Source organism: Manacus vitellinus, unplaced genomic scaffold, assembly GCF_001715985.3.
Source record: "Manacus vitellinus isolate BGI_N305 unplaced genomic scaffold, ASM171598v3 scaffold_4_pilon, whole genome shotgun sequence".
Taxonomy (NCBI): Eukaryota; Metazoa; Chordata; class Aves; order Passeriformes; family Pipridae; genus Manacus; species Manacus vitellinus.
Window position 1 is genome coordinate 434,790 of NW_021940604.1, and position 22,164 is coordinate 456,953.

Below are 22,164 nucleotides of genomic sequence, written 5' to 3' on the forward strand. Positions count from 1 at the left end.
AAAGTGGTCCCCACACATAGACATCCAAGCATAGAAGCGAGGAACAAGGTACTGCTCTTTGGGCTTCTGAAGTGGCAGTCCTTAAAAGGACCACACACAAGTCTGATGGATGTGTTTGCACAACGGTCTCAGCTTAAGGGCTGACCTTGCTAGAACAAGAATTCTTTGCAGTACAAGTAGTAAGCTACATAAACCAAAGGGCATCCTTACCAGTGAACCGCTTCTTTCCAGCGATATCATATTCTGACACAGGGCCAGTGCCAACAACACTAGTCTCCGGATAGACAACTTCCAATTCTGTTGTTGTAGAAGCAGTGGTGGTGGTTACAGTGGTGGTGGTTGGTGGCAAAGTGCTCTCAAAAAACTCGTAGTCTTCAGAGGAAACATAAAATGAAAATGTTAGCATATTTCATCTTATTTTGGCTTAAGTATGAGAAAGGAAACAGTTCTGTCACCAGCCACAGTCTCAAAAGAGTGCAACATACACTGCTCTAGCTGCTGCACACTCCTTATGGGCCTCCAAGTGGAGGTTGGTCGCACCTCAGCCTTGCAATGGCTTCTATCAAACTAATGGACGGAGCACAAAGTCTTTGCCTTTGAATAATAATGTTGTTGCTGATTTAGACCTCACTCACAAATTTAAATAGAATGGCAACAAACAAATGTATTCATACAACATCCTGAATGAGCATCTGCTACCTCCCTTCACAACCCCCAAGAGAAGATGGCATAGTAACTGAATCCCTGGCCAAAACCCTCAGATGCCAAATGAAGGAGATAAGGGAGTGAAAAAATGGCTCTTGAAGAAAACTCTTAACTCTGTATTGTTATTTTAAACCACTACAGGTGGTTCATACTGCTCTTAAACCCTCCTGCAACTTGAGATGTGGAGTCTGGTACTTGTCATTTGTGGTCCCACTTAGGGCCATTAAGGAAGGTTAACTGGCCCGCATGAATCCTGATATTCAGTTCCATTAAATTCAGTGCTCTTTGAAAAGCTACTGTGCTACCTGATTGACACACAAAATGAAGGGAAAGTAGCATTTGGCATCCTTGCCATGACCTCATGCAGGTTGGGGGACTTGGCTCATGGCTTTGAGTATTTTGTGCTAAACTGCTAAAGCATATGTTTTCTGCAGGTGACCTGTACCTAAGAGGAAGCCTGGCAAAAGACCTGCGCACTGAGGATATTCTGCATTCATGGGGATGTAAGGAACATGCGATGTAGGTCTTGTGCAGTTTTTAATTCTTTCTCTCTTCCTCATATTCTAAATGTCGGTCTCAGTGTGAAGTGATCAGAATTAAAAGCTCAAACGTCTATGATATCTTCCGCTCAGCTGCTGCACACCCTTTTTAAGTGCTTTTCTGTTGTTGGTTTGACTTAAGATTCGGCACTACAACCACAAAAAAAAAAAACTTTCATTATTCTAGAGCCATAAATTCTACTAAAAGAGCTTTTTGTTTAAGTGAGGTCTGTACTTACATGCGGGTAGAAGCACAAGTCTGAGGACTAAAAGGGATAGAACATTAGATAGCACTGATGACAGAAAGTGAATGCTATTTCCAGGAATTGAGAATTTGCATTCCCTGTGCAAACTTATAATTAAATGCTGGGACTTGAGGCTTCATCTTCAGCTGAGTTTTGTGTGTCCTGGATTATAATATCAAGATGGCATGAGTATAACTAAAAAATATTTCCTTCTTCTTCTTTCATCTAACTTCAAATCTCTTTGATTGAAATTCTACATGAATTTAGCAGATTAATTATTTTATATGTAGGTGATCTTATTCAGTATGAGCATATTTAATTGTCTAAATACAGACTACATATTAAAAAAAAAAAAAGGCAAAAAAATATTCATAGTGCTGTAGAGTGCTAAAAACTCACTAAGGTATTTCAAGTTTCCAGGGATCAGATACTATTTGGATTTTCAATTTCAGAAGAGTTCATTGACTTTGACTGGGCTGGAGTTATAAGTTGTACCAGAGGAAGTGAATTCAGGATTGAAGCAGTGTCTGTATAACCCAGCTCTGACTATAATTTATTTCCTCAACAGGTTCCTGTTAGATTGCAGGACCGATAGAAAGGGACTTTCATGTCCAGAAACACTTTGCACCCTTTCACTTCACATGTGATGCAGGACTCTTCCAGTTCACCACCCCTTGCTTAAGCCCCCAGTCACCAATCTACCCCCTTGAACCCAATTCCAGAGAAAGAAGACAGAAAAAACCCCAGCCCCAAACATGCCACTTTTCCAGTCTATTTACAGTTAAACAGTACCATCATCATATATCACATATGCCTCTGGAGTTGCTGTCATATCTGAATCCAGTCCCGAGAATGTATCTACTGAAGGAGAAAGAAAAAAACGCTTTTAGAATTCAATAAAATACTTCTGGAATAAAGTTTAATATAAAAATATTTAGCCAGTTAATTTGTAAAGAAATAAGATAACTGCCTAGTTTCCAAATAACACAGTGACAGTCTGCTCTGCCTATTTAGAATAACAGATGAGCAGCTAAATGCAGTAGCTAGGAGTTTTGCTGGGGGAAAATGGGTTCAAGGCTGCTACTGAAAATCAAGAGTAATGCACCTGCCAGGAGCTCTGCCCCAGGCCGCAGTGGTTCTGGACCAAAGGTAGGCTGCCAACAAATATGTAACACTCATGTCAGGATTTGAAAATATTTTATAGTCTCAAGAACAGCAAATGTGAAAACATTATATAACAAGAAAACAACCAAGCAATTAAAATACTTCTGTCTAAATATTTTTGTGGAGGTATAAAAAACAAACAACCCACAGGGCCATAACATTTACAGACTGTGTCAATGCTTGTAATTAATGAAGCCCAAAAGAAATGAATGTGTAGAATGAAGTACTTGGTGCTGGATTTTCTGGGGTTTTACTTCGCACTAGCTCTAGTCTGATCCTGCGGAATGAAGGCCCATTACAGGTTGGGCCACATACATATAATCCTGAAGCACTCTTCTGCTTTAGTTTTATCCAACAGGAATTCAGCTTGTGCACACAAAGATTGCTCCATGATGCAAATGAAAGCATAGCAAGAATGGATGATTATGAGGTGCACATCAATAACACACTCCTAATCCACCCCAAAAATAATGCAAATGCACAAAAAGACTTCTCAGATGCCTATTCCTTCATATTATCTCAGTATCTCTTCAGGTCATAAATCCAGCACTAGATATATCAACCATCAAGTACCTCATCTGTTGAATCCTGGAGGCTTTCCTGCACACTCCGAGAGACACATTTCTCCACATATTATTCAGGGGAAGTGAAAGAATACACAAAGCTCAGAATAGTCATAAAAAGCCACGCAAACAAAGCAAAAGCACTGTGGTGGAACCCACTGCAGGCACCATTAGAAGTCTTCAACGAAATGCTGGGAGTGGCCAGTGTGTGAACAAAGACAAGTGAGAGACAGCTTTGACCTCAGGACACTTCACATAAATTGGTAATGTAACACTCAATATGAAAGTAATAGTGTTATTTTCACCAACCCAGTAATACACACAGTGCAAAATTTCAACTGCCAATGTTAAATATTTCACAAATATAATCTGAATTACACATTTTCATTTTGCAGATTTTTTTTTGTTTAGAATAAACAATAATTGTATAAGACTGGTTTTTTTCTCCTACAATAATTTTCTTTTAAATCTGTAGTGTGATTTCAATGCCAAAATAAGCTTTGAAAACACAGGAAATGGGTTAATCCTTGTCAAACTTTCATATATCAGAAACTGACATTTTCTTAAGGTAGACTTCTGCAGCCACTCTTCAGAAGATGATCTCCTTGGAAGTCACTTGACTTCTCTGAGGGTAGTCAGTCACAAAGTAGTTCTGCAGATCTCATCACAATTGACCAGCATCAACCAACAGCTATAATGTATGTGCTCAGCTTTGTCTGACTAAATCCAAGTAAACAAGAGGATCAGATATGCAGAAATTTGAAATCTTTCATGGCCAGATTTCAGCTCATTCACATGTATTAGCTAGTCAGTCTTTCACCTACCTACAATCCAGCAAAGCCAAATTTGATTTTCTATTTTGTACTCAACTTCACTGTCTGTGCTTGTTTAGCATTAGCTGTGCAATGATGACGATAGGAGTACTTCCCAAAAGACCTCGCATTTTATTATTTTCTGTACATACACCAGCTGCAGTTCTGCAGCTTGCTCCATCACCCTTCACTGAAGCTCTTGAGTGAACCCTGCCTGTAACAAACGAGGCTAAGTCTTCCTATGGCCACTTGTCATAGCCTTTTGACATCTATAAGGACAGCAGACTGTGCATCCATCGCTTGATTTTATCACACGTAGCACGTGGTAAAGTTTTCATCAGTTTTTTTCTTTGTGAGTTTATGAATATGAATAAAGTTTAGCTCATTGATTTCACTGGTAAATCGTGCTTGTGTGGCCAAACTCCTCCTTGAAAGTTAGAGACTGCTGAATCTAGTGAAACATTGACAATAAATTCTGCTGGGTTGAGCAGAAGAGTAAGAAAGTAAGAGCATTTGCCAAAGCTTGAATAGAATATTTGGCGGTGGGTTTTGGCACTTGCAGCCCCTGGCTGTTTGTGAGTAAAGCACTTAGCAACAAATATCAAGCTTTGGCAGAAAGAGTATTTCACTAAATGATCTGGAATAATTTCTAGACTCAGATTAAAGGGAAAGACAAGATAAAAACATAATTTGGAAATGGTCAAGTAAAAACTGCAATAATTGTTTTGATAATTCAAGTAGTAGTTGTTTATCGCTCCTGAAATAACTTCACTTGTTAAACAAAAACAGCCATCATTAAATAAATACAACAACAATGATTTCTTTTCAAGCAAGTTCCTCTGTGGAACAGACAGGTTGTTTTGCTATGTTATCAAATCTTGAGGCAGGTCACTAGGATTAAAAAAAACCTAAAAAGATTAGACTCTTCAGAGAAGCTTTCAAAATCGCCAGGTAAAGACTAATACTGTTCCAACTATATACCAGACGAGAAGTAGAAATCCAGTACCATCTTGTCCTTTTAGTCTTCCACTGTGAGGCATTTGCAGACATACTGTCAAAATGCCAGGCAGTTTATAAGTGACTTAAGGGCCATTCTCACTGAACACACAGCCTGAGTAAAAACTTAGTTTTTATTCATGCCTCTACAAAGTTCAAGGATTCAGCAAGCTCATCTGGTAGAAGGCAAAAAACCCAAGCAGAATGTTTTTAAATGTTCATAAAATCACATAAAAGTTCCCCAGACCACAGCCCACAATTCTGCTAAAAGTAATACTGCAAAGCTTTTTGTTGTTCAGCTTCTGGAGCCTACATTCAGCTTAACCCCAGCCATATTTCACGAATTCTTACTGTTCTTATAATCTGTATTCTCAGAAGAGGTCCTCCAGGTAACAAACAGCACAGACCAAAGAGAGGAAACATTACATGATATAATCAATATTTAAGATAAGCAAAAGGAGCTGGGGTGTGGAAGGGACTCTACCAAAAATCAAGGCTCCCTTTAGGCAAATATGAAATTACGAGAGTGACCATATATAATAATATTTGTAACACTTTTGTAAATACAATTAAGAACTATGAAAGCACCAAAGGGAAGAGCAAAAATCTTCACAGAAATATGTAACAATGATGGTGATTTTTATATACATACATTTGTGTGCTTACACATCCATGCGTATGTGCACATGCAAGTAGACTTCTGTAAATACATACTGTCAAATATGGGGTTAATGCTTACATAAATATTAACACTATAACTCATTGTAATTCCACATGCACAAGGCATTGACATCTCTGACTCGTTACCCAGGGCAGCTGGTAAGGGAATTTTGTTTTCTGCTTCTGAGATCCTCTCCAAAGATTCCATCCTTAGACCCACTGTGAGTTGCTGAAACCACATCTTTCCATATTGCTGCACTCTTCAAAGTGATCATTCATCTTCCTAGGCCATGGTTACAGGACCTACTTGTAAATCTACTTTGGCTTAAGAGATACAGGTGTATGGGGGAAAGGTAAAGAGAGCTCACTACACATTACAACTGGCTACTGCCGTTGGCAGATGCCTGATGGTCAACATGCTGTTTAAATTATGGCTGTGCTGCTGATTCTGCCCATTAGTAGACTGAACTGGGGATTACCTACAAATGGGAAGGGTAAGGGTATGAGGCTCCCTGATCTGGTTTTGCAAAATAAGCATCTAACTGGTTTGCAGTGCAACACTCAGGTGGGGAAATCATAAAACATAGTGGGGAACAGGCTCAACACCCAAAGACTAGTGCATTTATATGTGTTTACTCTGGATTTCAGTTTGGCACCACATCCTAAGCTTGTATAACTGCAACAGGGAAAAAGTGACATGCACTAACACTGGTTTGTATTTTCATATTCTAAAGAAATTAGTGTACAACTCTCTGTCTTATCTGTGCAGAGTCAAAGTTGACTTTCACCAGCTTCATTTGTGCTGTGCTGCATTCCTGCTAGACAATCTTTATCTCCAAGGGCTGGCAAGAGAACAAGAATCTCATTTTGCAAATGCTGGTTCCACCACAGCTCAAAAGAGAGACTTCTCAGAATTCACTGTGATAAATGAACACAAAATAGACAAAATGTATGGTGCCTCCAGGTCCTTCCCTGGCCTGAAATGGACTGAGAAAACCTCATATGTGACTGCTTTGTCCACAAAACTACTGTCTACATTTGTGCTCCTGTGAGTGAATACATGCATTAGGAGTGGATCTAACACAAGGTAAGAAATCTGCTGAAAACAACGTATTTCCACAGAAAAATTCAGCTTTAGGGAAAGTTGGAATTTTCCAATGAATAGCATTTAACACCCAAACCCTTCTTTATATCCTCTAATCTCAGCTCCTACGTTATCAAATGGACCAAAGTCTTCAGAGGCAGATTCCTTCCCGTTTTACATCTGTGTAACTCCGCTGTACAAACAGCACAGACAAGGAAATTAAAACAGCACAAAAGGAAATTACCTTCTGCATTGCACTCTGGCAGGCCATTGAACCCCAACAGCAAGTTGCCTTCATCATCATACTGTCCATAGGTGCCTGGAGGACAGGTTGGGATTGGTTTCTCAGTGGGTGGGTCAGTGGTGGTTGGTTCGGGAGTGGTGGTGGTTGTTGTAGCAACAGTTGTTGTAGTGGTTGTAGTAGTTGTTGTGGTAGTTGTCGTAGGTATTGTTGTAGTAGTAGTTGAGGGAGTGGTTGTTTTCTTAACCATTTCAAGACCAATCAGAGGCTTTCCTCCAAGGCTTATTATTGGTTTATCTTGTGCACTCGCTAGAGGTTTACTGAATCTGCCATGTCCAAACAAAGGTAACCCATCAGGACTCACCATTGGGGCCCCGTTTTCATCTAGGAGAAAAGAACAAAGCTGAAAAATCTCATCATTAATCCATTTCGGTCTTATAGCAGGGTGTTTTATCACAGTAGATACCACAAGAGTACTGACAGTGTGAATACAGCTTCCTGCAAGTAAACTGACAGAGAAGAAGGGTGTTATCTAGGAAACAGTCATGGCTAAGGAAGCTGGAAAATGGTTCAGAAGAACCTCAGATAAACCACAGTGGTGTTCACTTTTTTTCCGCTGTTTGATAAACACTCTAGGGAGGTTTCACTTCAAATCACAATGTGCAGACAGTGAATTTAATCTAAGTCACTCTCATAACTGTTGATGAAAGGTATAATGAACCCATATTCTGCTCCCTAATGTCAAATGTGCAAGGAAAAACTGGGATGAGCTGGTGAGATGCTGTCACTGCAGATAAACTTGTGTGCCAGATTCTGGATACTGCAAATATTCATGATAAGCAGTTTAAGAATAGCCACTGAATTTGTATTCAAGAGATCTATACAGATGGACTGACATGCAAACAGCAGTGTTTTCAGAGATCACACACAGGGTGTGTGGTCAGTTTCAGAGGAAAAAATGAAATAAACACATCCATATGGCTGGTACAGTGCTAGCAGTGGGAAATAATTATTTTTATATATACAAAGATATAAACAATCATCAATCCTTATTCTGGCTAAGTTCTGCATTTCTTTATAATGCTGATACAAGTAAGATGGACTCGAGAAATTCTTTCTGCCTCATACTCTGAAACCCCACAGAACGCCCCAAAGCCTTCCCAGGTCCTGCAATGTGCTGACTGTGTGATGGAGATCTGAGTACAAGCAAATCCAAATGGCTTGCATGAGGCTTGAAGCAGTCAACAGTTTAAAGACTTGTACTACAGGTACAAAAACTGTAAATGTTTTTTCTGTAAGAAGGAAGTTGTAACTTACCAACAATCGTACGTCCATCTCCTCCTAATTTCACTCGGAGAGGGTTGCCTTGGGAATCTTGGAGGTATTTTCCTTCACCATTTAACACTAGCCCTCGGTCAAGATCTACAATCTAAAAGCAATAGATGGACTCAATTTTAGCTAGCACAAGAGGAGGTGTAATGAAATGTCACAGCAACAGAAATCCTGGGGAAATTTATACACTAAGTGTGATGTTCAGGAATAGCTACAACACACAGGGCCTTTTAAGGGCCTAATTGACAGCAATCACTGAAAAATCACGGCTGAAGAAAGCAAATCCCCAGAAAATCTCTGGGCTCCAGAGCTGCACAATCATATTCATATCATCTAATGTAGCTCTCATGTGCAAAAGAGCAATTCCCTTGATTTTCTTGGGCTGCATGACTCCTAAGGTGGATTCCTGTAATACTTATTTCAGTATGACCCTGAATCCTTTTGAAGACGGGATTTAAAAGTATGTCTACTAACCAAAGAAAATGGAAAAATTAAACTAGTAAATTTATATTGAAATGGAAGTGAAAACAAAGTAGCTCAGGTTTTAATTTGGTCAGTAGACTGAAGAAAAGCCTCTGCCTCATAAAACAAATTTGTCTGAGAGATTGGATTGAATTCAAGAGCTAGCGCAGTTAAAATCCAGTCCGTGTTGCTATTTCAACCCAAAAGAGCTTATGCTATTTTAACCTGAGGTAACAGATGCTGAGCCACAAAACACAAAAATGCAAAAGGTGTTAAGTGCTGGAAGGAAAATGGGAAGAGGACATGACCAACAGTTCAGACCAGGTTGGCAAGCTAGACTTACATCTGGTGTTGAGAAAAAGACTGCAGCAGGAAGGACATCAGATCATGAGCTCAGTCTCTGAAGCCCTCTAGGTCCTGGATTTGGCATAGATCCTCTTGCTTTACAAGGTGTCTGCCCTGCTTGCAGCAATGCCTACCTCTCAAGAAGCATAGAGAGATGCCCCATGGTCACTCAAGGACCTTTCTTGCCCACTTTCTGGAGTCTATTTAAAGGGCTTTGGGCATGTTTTTCAAAATGCCTCCTCTTGAATGTGACAAAGCTGATGCATTTTTATGTTCCTCTATGCAAACGGTGAGATTGAAGTGGCCATAAAATAAATGTCTTTATATGTCATGCCGTGTGCGAGCAGCTCTGCTAATGCCAGGGAGGCTGACCACAGTCTCCTACTGCTCAGCATGTGGGCTAACATGCAGGAAGCACCAGTTTCTTCCCTGCTTTCCTTGCTTATAAATTCATTGGAAAGGATTTTAAAAGACAAGGTCTGGGCATGTAGCCAGCTCGTGGGGCTTTCCTATCAATGGCATCTGAGCTCTTCTGCAAATATCTCTGGAAAGAGGTATTTGAATGTCTGTAAGAATGGCAAAATACTTAAAAAATATCTATATATGTGCATTTAAAGCATAGTGAAACTTATGGAGTAACTTTATATTTCAATACTCTTGCTCACAAGCTTCCACCTGAGGCACGAGTCTGGGAGAAGCATTGCTGAACACATCTTTCACAGTAGTCCTCACTCACACTGCACAGCAGACAAGCCCTGAGTCACTGGGGAGTGTAAGTCCCACTGACTTCGAAGAAAAAATGTTTCATTAAATCAGTAAATTTATGGGAGTAATGTTATAGTTGAAAATTTGAGTCATTATGCTTTAAATCAGACATTTAAAATGTTAAAATAACAAAATCCAGAATTTGTCATTAGATTTCAGTGGAACACTGGAAACTAGACCAGTAAGTATAACTTCACTTTACAGCTTCATTGACTGATGGCACTGTTCGCCTGTCTTTTCTTAATGAAAATGTAAATACTATAAAAGGCCAAAGCATCTTGAATTTGGAGAGAAGGTCACCCTACCCACTTTGTTCCTTGAGGGCCATTGATTACTTTCTGTCCACTTGGTTTTCCACTATTACCAGGGATTATTTTTCCATTTCCATTTTTCGTTGTAAGATTTGGTCTGCCATTGTAACCTGAAACATAGAAGAAAACACACTATTCTGAAGAAAGCTGTGCCACTTACAAACTGCATTTTAAATTGCAAGTAAAGGCATTTTCTGACTGACCTGAACATAAACGAGAGCAGAAAGAGCCCTCACCACACTCTGCACACCAGGCACTCCATTTCTGCTTGGAGTAACTGTTGTGACACCGTCAGATCCCTGTAGCTGACACAAGCATCTGGAATTATTTCTTCTTAAAGAGTTTAAACACCCATGGTTTGTTTCTACCATGTTTATTTGGTCTCTTTATTCCCTCTTTTCTTTTTAAGAAAGCAGGTCAATATTTCTCAATGACACTACAGTCATTAAAATGTTTGTGATATTTGTAAATATTTGAAGTGGGAGGAAGAAAAACTATTTCTACTTAGTAAAGTCACTGAAACTGTCTGGGATTCTTCATATGTGACATGAGGAATCAACAGGTGACACACCTTGATGTGTAGCGGACCTTCTGTTCTACTACCCTGGGTCATCAGATATTCTGCCAGAAAGCAAGTCCCTAATTTGGGGTAAATCACAGTCATAAAAGTGTTAGATGGCCTGACTGTGATGTGCAGAGTCCTCAACAGATATGGGCAACCCTGAGCTGTCATTTAGAAAAAAGAGGAAAGTGGTTTAAAAATTAATTAAAGAAAACATAGAATGCCAGGACATCATGAGGAAACACCTCACTGTGTAGACATGGGCAAGGTAGTACTACAGAACTACAGAACAGGCCTTTTAGCAATCCCCATCATGAAGAACTATGCACCTGAGGGGTTGTCATACCCTGAGTACAAAGGTTCTTTCCATAAGCATTCAGTGAATTCATTGCTCAATAAGGAACACAGTCCTTTTTCCAATTTAGTACCTAACTCTGTCATCTCCTCTGTGGATCATGGGATCCTGTGCAGATCAGACCACAGGACAAAAGGTCTGGGGCACCACATTACACCAATCAGACAATGTCCTCAAGAACTGAGCTCCCTGAGAACCATCAAAATAAAAAGCAGTGTGTTATACTAAATAACTGAACCTGTATTCTGATGGAGGAGTTTTCAGCTAACTGCTGACCTTAGGAAAAACACAATTAGTGAGACTAGTACAACAAAGACAAGATACCTGGTCTATAAGGAGGTCTGACAACTTGCCGTTGGGAAGGGCTCCGTAGCCTGGAGTTCAGTAGTCGCTGACGAGGAGACAAAGTGGAAGAAGAAACTGTTGGAGAAACAGTGTGTGTGTTGGTAGTTCCAGGAGAATGCGGCCAGACAAAGCTTGGTTTAGGTGGGGTATGCTTGTTAGAGGACTGAGTAATACGTGATGCTATGGCAGAGCTTCCTGGTGATTCAGGAGAAGCCGCTTTTAATGTTGAAGCTTTTTCCATCTCTTCCTCTTCAGAACTTACTTTGTGAGGTAGAAGAGTGTCCATAGATTTTCTTTTATTGCTAGTAGTGTCATCGTATGTGTTTTTGTTACCTCTAGAAACAGCAGGGGACCGTTTTGCTGCCAAAGATGTGGGTTTCTCTTCCACTTCTTTCTGATCATATTCACTGTAATAATCACTCTCTTCATTAGAAACTGACTGATGAGATTTAGATGAAGAAGATGAAGGAACTTTTTGAGGAAGTTCAGTGTTGGATATTTTTGAGGGTAATAGACCATATTTTTTCTCTGTTTGGGATGCTGTTCTCATAGCAACCCTTGAGCGAGTAGGTAATGAAGGACGAGCTTGTCTCGAAGTGGATGACAACCTTGGATTATACTGGTTGTCTTTTGTTGTATCACTGGCAGAACTGGAGCCTGGCTGGATATGCTTTGGTTTGTAAGAAGGTACCTGAGAACCTGGCTGCTGCTGCTTTGATTGAGATGAACTTCCCTGAGAGAAAGATGAAGGTAATTCCCTAGAAGAGGACACCTCTTTAGGAAACACAGAGTGGCTGCTTGCTCTGTCACTGCCCTCTGTTACATCCTCATCATCATCTTCCTGCAAATCTTCATTACTCTGGGAATAGATGTGAGATGGGAGGCGCCGGCCCCTTGAATGCAGTAACGAAGGACTGGTTTGTGCCCTCTGTGAAGGCTCTGAGTGGGAGGTCTTCTCCACTGGAAGATGAGAAGAGAATATCTTTCTAGACAATGACACACTTGGTTTTGATCGAACAAGAGTTTCTTTTACCTCTTGACTGTCCTGCTCTTCAGGCTTGTGTTTGGAAAGAGAAGACTGCAAAAGAGAATGCTTTTCTGGAGCAGCTGTTCGACTTTGCTGTTCTTCTGAGTCAAAGTGGGGTGATTTTTCACCATGTGTCTCTCTGAGCTGAGAATCAGAATCAACCTGAGGATTTCTTCTCTTTGAATAGCTTGCTGAAGAAGACTGTCTGGAAGAGGGTAGAGAAGGAAATAAGGGATTTTGATCTTGTGAGTCCGCCCTATGATTCTTATCAACATCTTTTCCATTGGATTTGGAACGGGTAGAGGAGTGAGAGTGAGTTGAAGTGTGATCAGAAATAGCAGACCTAGATGAGACTGCCACTGCAGCCAATTTTGAATCCTTCCGCATGCGAGAACTGGAGCCTGAGGATAGCCTTATTTGCTGTGACCTGGAACTCGGTTGTCCTGCTCTGTCCTCTGCTTCTTCACTGTCAAACTCGTTATGGCTATCATGAGCGTGGGAACTTGCTGATTTGGACAGACCTAGAGAGTCAGACCCACTGCGACGACCTAAGACAACCTCATGAGAGACCGCAGATTGCCGACTCGGTGGCAAAGCCAGGCGACTAGGGTCCGAAGTTTTAGAAGACAGTTTCACCAGCATGGGGTCTGGCTTCTCTTCCTCATTACCCACAAGATCATTATTTTTGGCAGGCAGAGGATGGGAAGAGGTTTTAGAAGGCACATTATTGTTACTTTGCCTCTGTTGCTTTGTTTCGTTATCTGTGTATTTGGGAACAGACAAGGCAGAAGAATGTTGTGCTGAGGATGGCAACACCGCTGGTGGCTCACGTTTCTCTGTGCTCGTCTGGCGTGACACTTCTGATGCGTGGGTTCGAACAGAGGTCCTCCCTGAGGAAAGGACAGGGTGAACTGGACGACCAGGGGACAAGGGTCTAACATTCCGCCTCTGGTCCTGCACTTTTGGTGGTGATGTTGGAGCTTCTTGGGAAGAATCGTGATCATCTGTCACCTCAGTGGACTGGAGATCAGGTTCCGGCTCTCCTGTCTTTCTAGAAGGTAACTGAGATTTACTCAAGACCCCTCGAGTCAAGATTTTATTCTTATATTCAGAAAGAAGATTCTTTTTATCACTAACATTAGGTGAATGAACAGACAATTGCTTAGAAGAAGGTGATGGCTGGGCTTTTGAAGAAACAGAAGAAGACTGAGAAGATGAGCCAGCATTCCCAGTTTTTTTAGCCTCTGAATTATCTTGAATATTTGTCTTTTGCTGAGCAACTGAATCCTCATGAGCATCTAGGGGAGGAAAAAAAGTGTTTATTCACAATAGAAGATGCACAAAAAACTGACCAAGAGAAGAAACCACTCAGGAAGCAAGAACAAAACAACTTACGAGAATATGAGACAACAATTGTTTCTGTATTAACCAGGTTGTGCAGTACGGCTAAGTTAAATTCTGGATTGTAGAAAGGTACCTATATGGAATAATTGTATCTTGGGTAAAACATCTTTCAGTGAAACCAAATCTTCAGCAGAGTTTAGTCATGTTGATGGCATGGTGCTGCATTATCCCATGTAGGGTTGTAGACCCCATTTTTAGTTAACCCAGCAAATATTCTGAGTAAAACACTCTGACTTTCGAGACTTTCAAGCAGGAGTTCTCAGGAATAGGGCAGCCAAAGACCCAAAGCATTGCAAAGACCCAAAGCCTTTGGATAGCAAGGGTACATAGTGTTGCCATGCAGGAAATGGAATATGGCATGCATTTATTTAGGATGTTAAAATGTTCATAAGATGTCCTTTTACCTGCTGCAGAGTGACAAACACTTATTTGGACAATACAGTAATAAAAAGAACTAATAGAAACAGTATTAAGGAAGTAAAATCCCACAAGTTAGATAGAGTATACAGGAGTTAAGTCAGTAAGAATTAACACAGCCAGGACCAAGGCAAGAATGGGCGAACACGCAACTGGTTCCTGGCTTGGTGCTCACCTGCTGGGATGGCGACACTGAAGGCTTTAGACTGAGGACCTGGTCCCCTCCTGTTTGCTGCACGAATTTTGAAAATATAGCGCTCCCCGGCCTGAAGACCATCTATTATGGCTGATGTTGTAGCTCCAGAGTAGGTGATGGACTTTGCTCCAAATGGCTTGAGAGCCGGGGCGTATGAAAGAATGTATTCTGAAATGATTTGGCAGACGGTTGGAAGGAGGAAACTGAAAACAGTCCTGTTTCCAGCGGACAGACTGTATGGGTAGGATGAATTAGAACGTGCATTACTAAAATTAATACACTAGCAATGCACGCCGAGTCAACAGCTGGAGTATAAAGACATGAGAGAGAGATATATACATATATATGTAGGTAAGTTGAACATTTGTTCATCTTAATAGACAAAACCAAATCACATCAATGACCTAATCACTGAGACAATATGTGAGCTATACCTTTGAAAAAATACATAAGCAACAATGCCCATCGGGGTGAACTGTCATCAAGAGGAGCTGGATGACATCCGTGCGCACTTCCAGAGAAGGTGTGGGGGACATGAGAAAATTATAGCAACAACTCCTGCGCCGTTTGGTGTGCTGCACCAGGAGACCTTGCTTTTTGGTTTCGGACACCAACTAATAAAGGGAAAAAAAATGAGTTCTGAAAAATATAAGTGCTCTAAATCAGAAATAGCAGAGGAAATCTATGGAGAGAAAATGCACTGGAGGCAAAAAACATGTATGAACATTGCCGTGAAAATATGCACTGTCCTACTACTTGTGGAAATCTAGTCTGAAAGACTGTGTGAACGCTAGGTAGTGCAGATCGCTATGATCCAGAATACCTGTTTTGTTATGGCTCACTGACTATGAGCACATTGTATACTTCCCAAAAAAATAGAGAAATTTTGAACTTAATGACTAGCTACTAAGGTATTTGCAATGAGTAACACGTGATCCAGAGAATATTCTTCTAAAACATAACTCGCTCACAATGTGGACAACACACAACTGCATTGCTGATGGTAGCTATATTCACCACCAAATAAGAATGTTAAAATTTTTTCTTTTCCACAGAAATTATTTGGGAGAAGAATAAAACTGTGTATTCACATAACTATCATTCAAAACATCAGTATTAAAATCAGATTACATCATTCATTGCTATTAATTACTTTCTGATCCTAATTTCCAACACACTCTTGACACAGCTATAATTGCACTCTATTGTAAGACCCTAGTCATGCAAAAGTAGTTCTTCCAGTCCACTGTGGTGAAATTCTACCAGTTCCAAAGGCCATATATTCATTTCTCAGCAGTGCTGGAGCCTGAGGGACATCCCCATGAAAACACTGAAGAACTTACTTTAATCTTGGAAACAATATTACTGCAGTCAAATATAAATATTTCCAGCAGAGTCTTTGCTTAAAGGAGTTTTAGCTGTAACCTACAGGTAAAAGTCATGCCTGGATGACTGAGGTTCTTATTCAGAAAAGATACTTCTACCAAAAAATAACATCACTGTGGATTTATTTGCCAAATGGGAGCAATATCATATCTGTACAACAAAATCAAAATCTGATATACCGTGCTTAACTATAGTGAGGGCCAAACACCATGGCAAAGAGAGCAAAGCAAGGTTTTGTTGCTACTTAAGAAACTCGCCCTGCTCTCACCTTTGTTTCGGATTACTGTGATACCTGTGCCCTTTCTTAGCTTTCTGTATTGAAACAAATTTCACCCCTATAGGAATAATTGTGGGCATGAAGAGGAATCTTCCCATTATACCCCCAAAAACTGCAGGTAAGATCTCAGACATCTGCAGGCTTCATTTTCTTTTCAAATCCTCTGTAAGATGTATTGGACAAAACCAGGGTTTTGATAATAAATTTCAAGGGCTGCCAGCTTAAAACACAAAAACTTCACACAAAAAAACCCAACAACACATGAGCAATCACAGTACCGTGACGAAAAAACTCTGGAACATAATGGCATCTTTAAAAAGAAGAAACGTATTTTTTCTGAAAATGAGCCCATATTCCTTGTGTTAAGAAATAAGCCAGGCATAGTTCATCAAAATAAAGAAAAAAATTCATCAGTATTTTATATGCAAATACATTTAATGCTCTCAGTTGAAAAATAAATCAATGTATTAGAAGACATGGTAAGCTTTGAATCTTTTCTCTTTTCTTCTAGGATACAGGTGTTACTTTAATTGCAGAGACACTTGTGTAGCTTCTGATAACTCTCAGATAGCTACTGAAGGACATTTTCTCCCACAATTTTAATATGTGGCATAAATATATAAGGATGGGGTTGAAAACCAAAAGACTTAAAAGACAAAAATTCCTGATTACTACGTGCCATCAAAATGACCATGAAGTGCTAATTCAGTGATTTTATTTAGCCAGTAAAAATATCTTGTCATTTATTTAGTTTAAAAATTGGGCCTTTCCTGTAACACTTCATACTCAAGAAAAACCACAATGTATTAAACACATACAAGCATTCAGCCCTTGAATATTAGGTATCTTTAAAATTATTGTCTTGAATGAATCATCTAATGATTAGCAGACAAAAATGCACAAAGGCCTACGGAGTGCTCAAAATTAGGAGCAGATCTCAAATTTGAGATAATGTCCCTGCATGACCCTACTTTAAGAAATAATAATTCTTGGACACTATTGCAGGTCCATTGAAGTAACTGGCAAGACTTCTACTGACTTCAAAAAGGAATGAATTCCATCACCGCCTTGGAAAACACATGGAGTGGGTCTTATATGCAGACACAGTATATTTTCCTCCAGGTCATTGGTTTTTAAATCCTGAGAAGCTACGGCGCTGATAAGGCACCTCCAAAAACTTGTGTAATTTGAGAACACAATCCTGTCAACCACTGAAGAACAGGAGAGGCCAAAAAATCATCCTGTTCATGTTCAGAGGGAAACAGGAAAAAAAATCCCAGAAAGCTTTTTTTTTAATACTATGCAAAAACATAACCACTGACAAATTATCATTATGACTATGTACAATAATGCTGCAGTACACAAAATTTATGCACGATATCTGCTGAAAATACAACTTGTGCTTGCTTCTAAAGCTGAGGCTTTCCTTCCATGATAAACTAGAAATAAATCAGAACATAAGCCCACCCACTTTTTTGGCAACTACCCAACTTTTCCTTCTTCACCTAATTCTTACAAATCCTTCCAGAAACTTCCTTCTTGAGCTCCATTTCAACTTGTTTATTAATGGAAGAAGAGGTAAAATGTGCATGCATGATACCCCAGAAAGCTCTCTGACATCCCAGGCACAATGGCAGGTCACAGAGTGACAATGGCTTCTCAGTGGTGCTGTGGAGACTCAGGGCTAGAAGCATGAAAATCTTACTTGGGTATAAGCCATTAACAAGTGAAAAAATCCTGGCACACCAAATGTTCCAGCTTACTGTGGGGTAGCAGTCTGGCTTTGAGAAGATCAGCTCCTGAGGGAGTTAGAAACCAATACTGATAACTCACCTTTGACTTTTCCTTCACTCTCTGGGAGAGCATCCCAGGATGCTGCTACAGAGGTTGGTTTCCCCTTTAGTGGCCAAACATCCAAATTTTCAGGTGCACTGGCAGGAGCTGTGAAACAGCCAAACGCAGAAGAGGCAATAAGAAAGGTAAACAAACACAGCACACATCGTTTGCTCCATCTTCTCATAGCAGAGATTACTATATGGCCATTTCAAAGATAAATGTGAAGCACACACATGACTCAGGCCCATGCATGCCTCTGTTTACATCTCTCTCTCAGACTACCATAGTGAAATTTTATTCCATATTTTTAGGAACAGGATGTCTGCACAAGACTGCTACTGTGGCTTAGCTGGAATGACATGGTAATTTGGTTGTTAGGGACCACTTCCCTGTACCAAAGGGGCCTGACAGCTTCCCCGTGGTGGATAGAGGATTTAAATTTGCTGCCCACAGAGTGGGACGGAAGACATGTTGCTCTTCCCACTGAAGGGGCTCATCCAGCTTCAGGGGTGCAAAGTGCTGACTCATTCCACAGAAATACCCCTTGTTCTTGTCATACCGCAAGAGCAGTCTGGTGTGCTCTCCAGGGCACTACTGCAGGGATTCAGGCAGCAGCACTGAGGTTTTTCCCATATTCCCAACCCTCTGCTGCCCCTGGCAACCACTTATTCTGACTTTCCCTCAAGTCAGCCCTATTCCACAGCTCAAATCCTAAGACCTGTGTTACCCCACAGACCTTCTGAATACCTACCCGCCTCTGGGGTCCGTTGGTAAACAGACACACTCCATTTGCCTTCCTTTTCTCCTTCCAAGATTTGAATGGCAAACTCGTACATAGTGTCTGGCACTAGATTTTCCACCAGTGCCCGCCGGTTGGACACCTGCTTGTAATCCCACCTTGCTGATTCCCCCTTTTCCCGATAGCGAACATTATATTGCCTGGGATCAGAAACACAAGAAAATAAAAATTCACCTGTGGAAACCTAGCATTAGCAGAACCACAGAGGGATGGCGATGCTTTGCCCTCAGCTAGTCCGCTGGGGCTTACTGAGGAACCTACCAAATTGCAAAAAATAAAGTACCACCACCACGAAAACCCAACATCTTTTAAATAAACACATTTGTCTTCTTCTAATGGAGTGTGATCCCTTCCACCCCAAAGGACGGACCACTCTTTCAAGACTCTTACTCAAAATACCCTCTTTCCCCTGGGGAAGTCACAGAGGGCTCCACACCACCATCTCATGGCCGTGAGCACGGCTGGATGGCTGGGAGCCCTTTGCTCCCAGAGCAGAACCGGCTTGGTTCCCACATGTCTGCCTAGACAGTTGCTTCCACAAGGAAACAGAGAATATCTGAAATTATCAGTTTTCCTGCTGTGACCCTCAGGGTATTACCACACGAGGTTGCACAGCTCTTTGGTGTTCCCAAGCTGAGCAACACAATCCAGTGCTTTCAGACCTTTGGCAGTTTCCAGCCCATTTCCCTGTTTGTTGTGGTCTCCATCTGCTGTGGGATGCTGCTGTGAGTCAAGCTCTCTCACCCACAGGAGCCCCTGACCTGCTCAGCCTCAGTGGCATGGGCCTTCTGGAAGGTTAGAGGATGCAGGGTGCCATGATGGGTGTCTTTCCCATTGCAGTGATGTTTCCTTCATCCACAGTATGATTGTCTCAAAGCTGTAGTCTGTTTTGCCAATCCAACTCAAGACCTCACCTCTGTGGGCTGTGCCCTGTTCCCCACTTCTTCTTTCCCCATGGACACGCGGGGATTTGCTGACCATGGTGACATACCAGCATTTGAACTGCAAAATACCCACAGCTGGGGCTGGCAACATTTCAGCACTTACTCAGATTTCTAAATACAACAGTGCTGGGAGGCAAGCTAAATTATTCTCATAACCAACAGTAATTAAATAAATGCAAAAGCATTCAGTAGTGTGTTAGCAGCAGTTCCCCTTCAGTATTCATTTAAAAAACACAGGGCTAACTACCTATTTGCTGCAACCTTCTGTTTTTCGTACAGTGGGTCTGTCCAAGCAACGAGCACAGATTGAGAGGACATAACTCGAACAGTTATGTCGTGTGCCACCTCCACCTCTTCCTCCTCTGAAATGGCAAAACAGAATAGCATATCAATAACAACATTAGATTTCTCATAAAAATCAGTAAATGTCTTCAACTGACACTATAATACTCACACAGCACAGCTGAATTACAAGTACGAGTGGGAAACCAAGTAGATTGATTACTGATGGTATCCCACGGAAACATCATTTCTTTTGTTAGTTGTCTGCCTAAAAGACCAGAGTACTAATATATTCTACAGTCTTTCGATATTCTATCGGTGCCCAAACTATCACTTACAGCAAAAGTTTTATTAACATACTGATATTCATCATTTCTGGCAAACTCACTGCCAGAGCTGCCTGGAGAGCAGAAATTTTGACTTATAAAAAATTTTGAGATTTTAAAATTTGGTTTCATTTTGAAGAGCAATAAAACCTTCTCCAAAAAATTCTTCACAAGGGAGAATTCCTGCATCTTTTATGCTTCAAACAGGTTGTTTGAATTCAACATTTAATTTTTTATGGTATACAAGGCAAAAAAAAAAAGTGAATGAAAAAATCATTACTTTATCAATCCTGCTTGAATTAAAGAAGCAATTGGAGACATCCATAAAGCTCTGTAGCACACAGAGAAAAACCTAGCAGCTCCAGCACCAAAAGACTTGCAGTCTAAAAATCAAAAAGTTATCTCTTTGTATCCAATTGTCTTCATTCATGGACAGCAGATGTGAAAGAAACATACCTGTGACTTTTCTTTTAGTCAAAGATGACCTATAGACAGGTTGGCTCCGTCCCTGGGAGCTCCTTGATGGCAGCGAAACCACATGAACTGACTCAGAGGCTGTACATGCAGGGGAAAAACAGAGGCTTTCCTGTCACCCTTTTCATTGAAAAGAAATAATGGGTTTTAGAGTGGTCCCACCACATGCAAGGAGAATCTGGGATATGGCTCTTCTCTCCACCCTTTCCCTCTGCTGTTAATGAGTAACTAACACTCATGTCTCTTTAACACAGCATCAAGTTCTTCTACAATTTCTACCCTATTCTTTAGGTAATCCCCTACTCCCTGTTAAAAACACATTATAGAATACAATCGTAGGGAGCATTTTCATTTATAGAAAGAAAGCTGTTTGATGGCTAGAACAACATGTGATCTGTGATTACCTAGCAGCCACAGAGGACTACAGAAGTGTGCTAGCTAAACTGGGTGCTATCAGGGAATTCTAACTCACCTAGTTTTCTTGCTTCCTGGTTTTGTCGCTCTTGCGGCATTGGAGCATAGCTCATCCTTCGGCTGCTCTCTCCATACCCACGGGCATAACCTTGGGATCTGCTGCGTGGACCTCTGAAGCCTGCTCCATAAGGTGGCTTCCACCGAAAAGGTAACTTGCTATCTGGAGACTGGGCACGCACTCTCAGAGGTCTGCTTGGCATGTCCTTCTCTTTAAAAAATAAGCAAACACACACACGAACCCCACTATAGTTATTATGAAGCACATGACATGTATAGCAGTCCATGCATGTCTGTCACAAGCACATCTATTAACATCAGAATAAAGAGCATAATTTTATAGCTTTTTATTTTCTTCTATACAACTAAATTCCAGTAACAGCAAGTTTCCAAGCTGGATATACAATACTCAGTGTCTTTTGCCAGGCCCTTCAGACAGACTCCTGCAAAACACCAAAAGTGAAAACATACCGTAACACAAGGACTCCTTCCAAAAATTGGGGATGTCTTGTAGCTTTCCTGTTTAATCTTTTCCTTTTCCTTTTTTTTAATCCCCTTTCCCTAGTTCAAGCACACCAGTACCTTATCTTTTTGGCAAATGCTAAAGTGTAAAATGAAGCACAGAACTGTTTCACTATTTTTAAACTTTCTTTTAGAAAGTAATCCACATTAAAAGCAGGTTCCTTTCCCCTAAATGCATCACTAATGGTTCTGCTCCCCAACAGACTCATATTTAAAGGTCTGTTCTGCATGTGCTTCAACTCCTGACTTCCCAAACTCTCAATATAGGATCCTTTGAGCATCCAGCACTTTAACAGGTACCTTATGCAAGTCAGGTG

At 40.8% G+C, this 22,164-nt stretch overlaps 1 protein-coding gene across 1 annotated transcript in view; it reads right to left on the reverse strand.

The window, feature by feature from the left end:
* FNDC1 (fibronectin type III domain containing 1) overlaps positions 1-21,528 on the reverse strand; it is a 41,358-nt gene extending 19,830 nt beyond the window's left edge. The window contains exons 1-12 of the mRNA XM_018080198.1: positions 21,327-21,528; positions 20,837-20,935; positions 20,020-20,134; positions 18,781-18,968; positions 18,027-18,134; positions 14,510-14,698; positions 11,466-13,811; positions 10,219-10,334; positions 8,327-8,438; positions 7,013-7,393; positions 2,282-2,350; positions 211-372 (exon numbers count right to left, since the gene is read on the reverse strand). Coding sequence (XP_017935687.1) covers positions 211-372; positions 2,282-2,350; positions 7,013-7,393; positions 8,327-8,438; positions 10,219-10,334; positions 11,466-13,811; positions 14,510-14,698; positions 18,027-18,134; positions 18,781-18,968; positions 20,020-20,134; positions 20,837-20,935; positions 21,327-21,528 — 4,087 coding nt within the window. The remainder of the gene's footprint in view (positions 1-210; positions 373-2,281; positions 2,351-7,012; positions 7,394-8,326; positions 8,439-10,218; positions 10,335-11,465; positions 13,812-14,509; positions 14,699-18,026; positions 18,135-18,780; positions 18,969-20,019; positions 20,135-20,836; positions 20,936-21,326) is intronic.
* Positions 21,529-22,164: the final 636 nt, after the last annotated feature.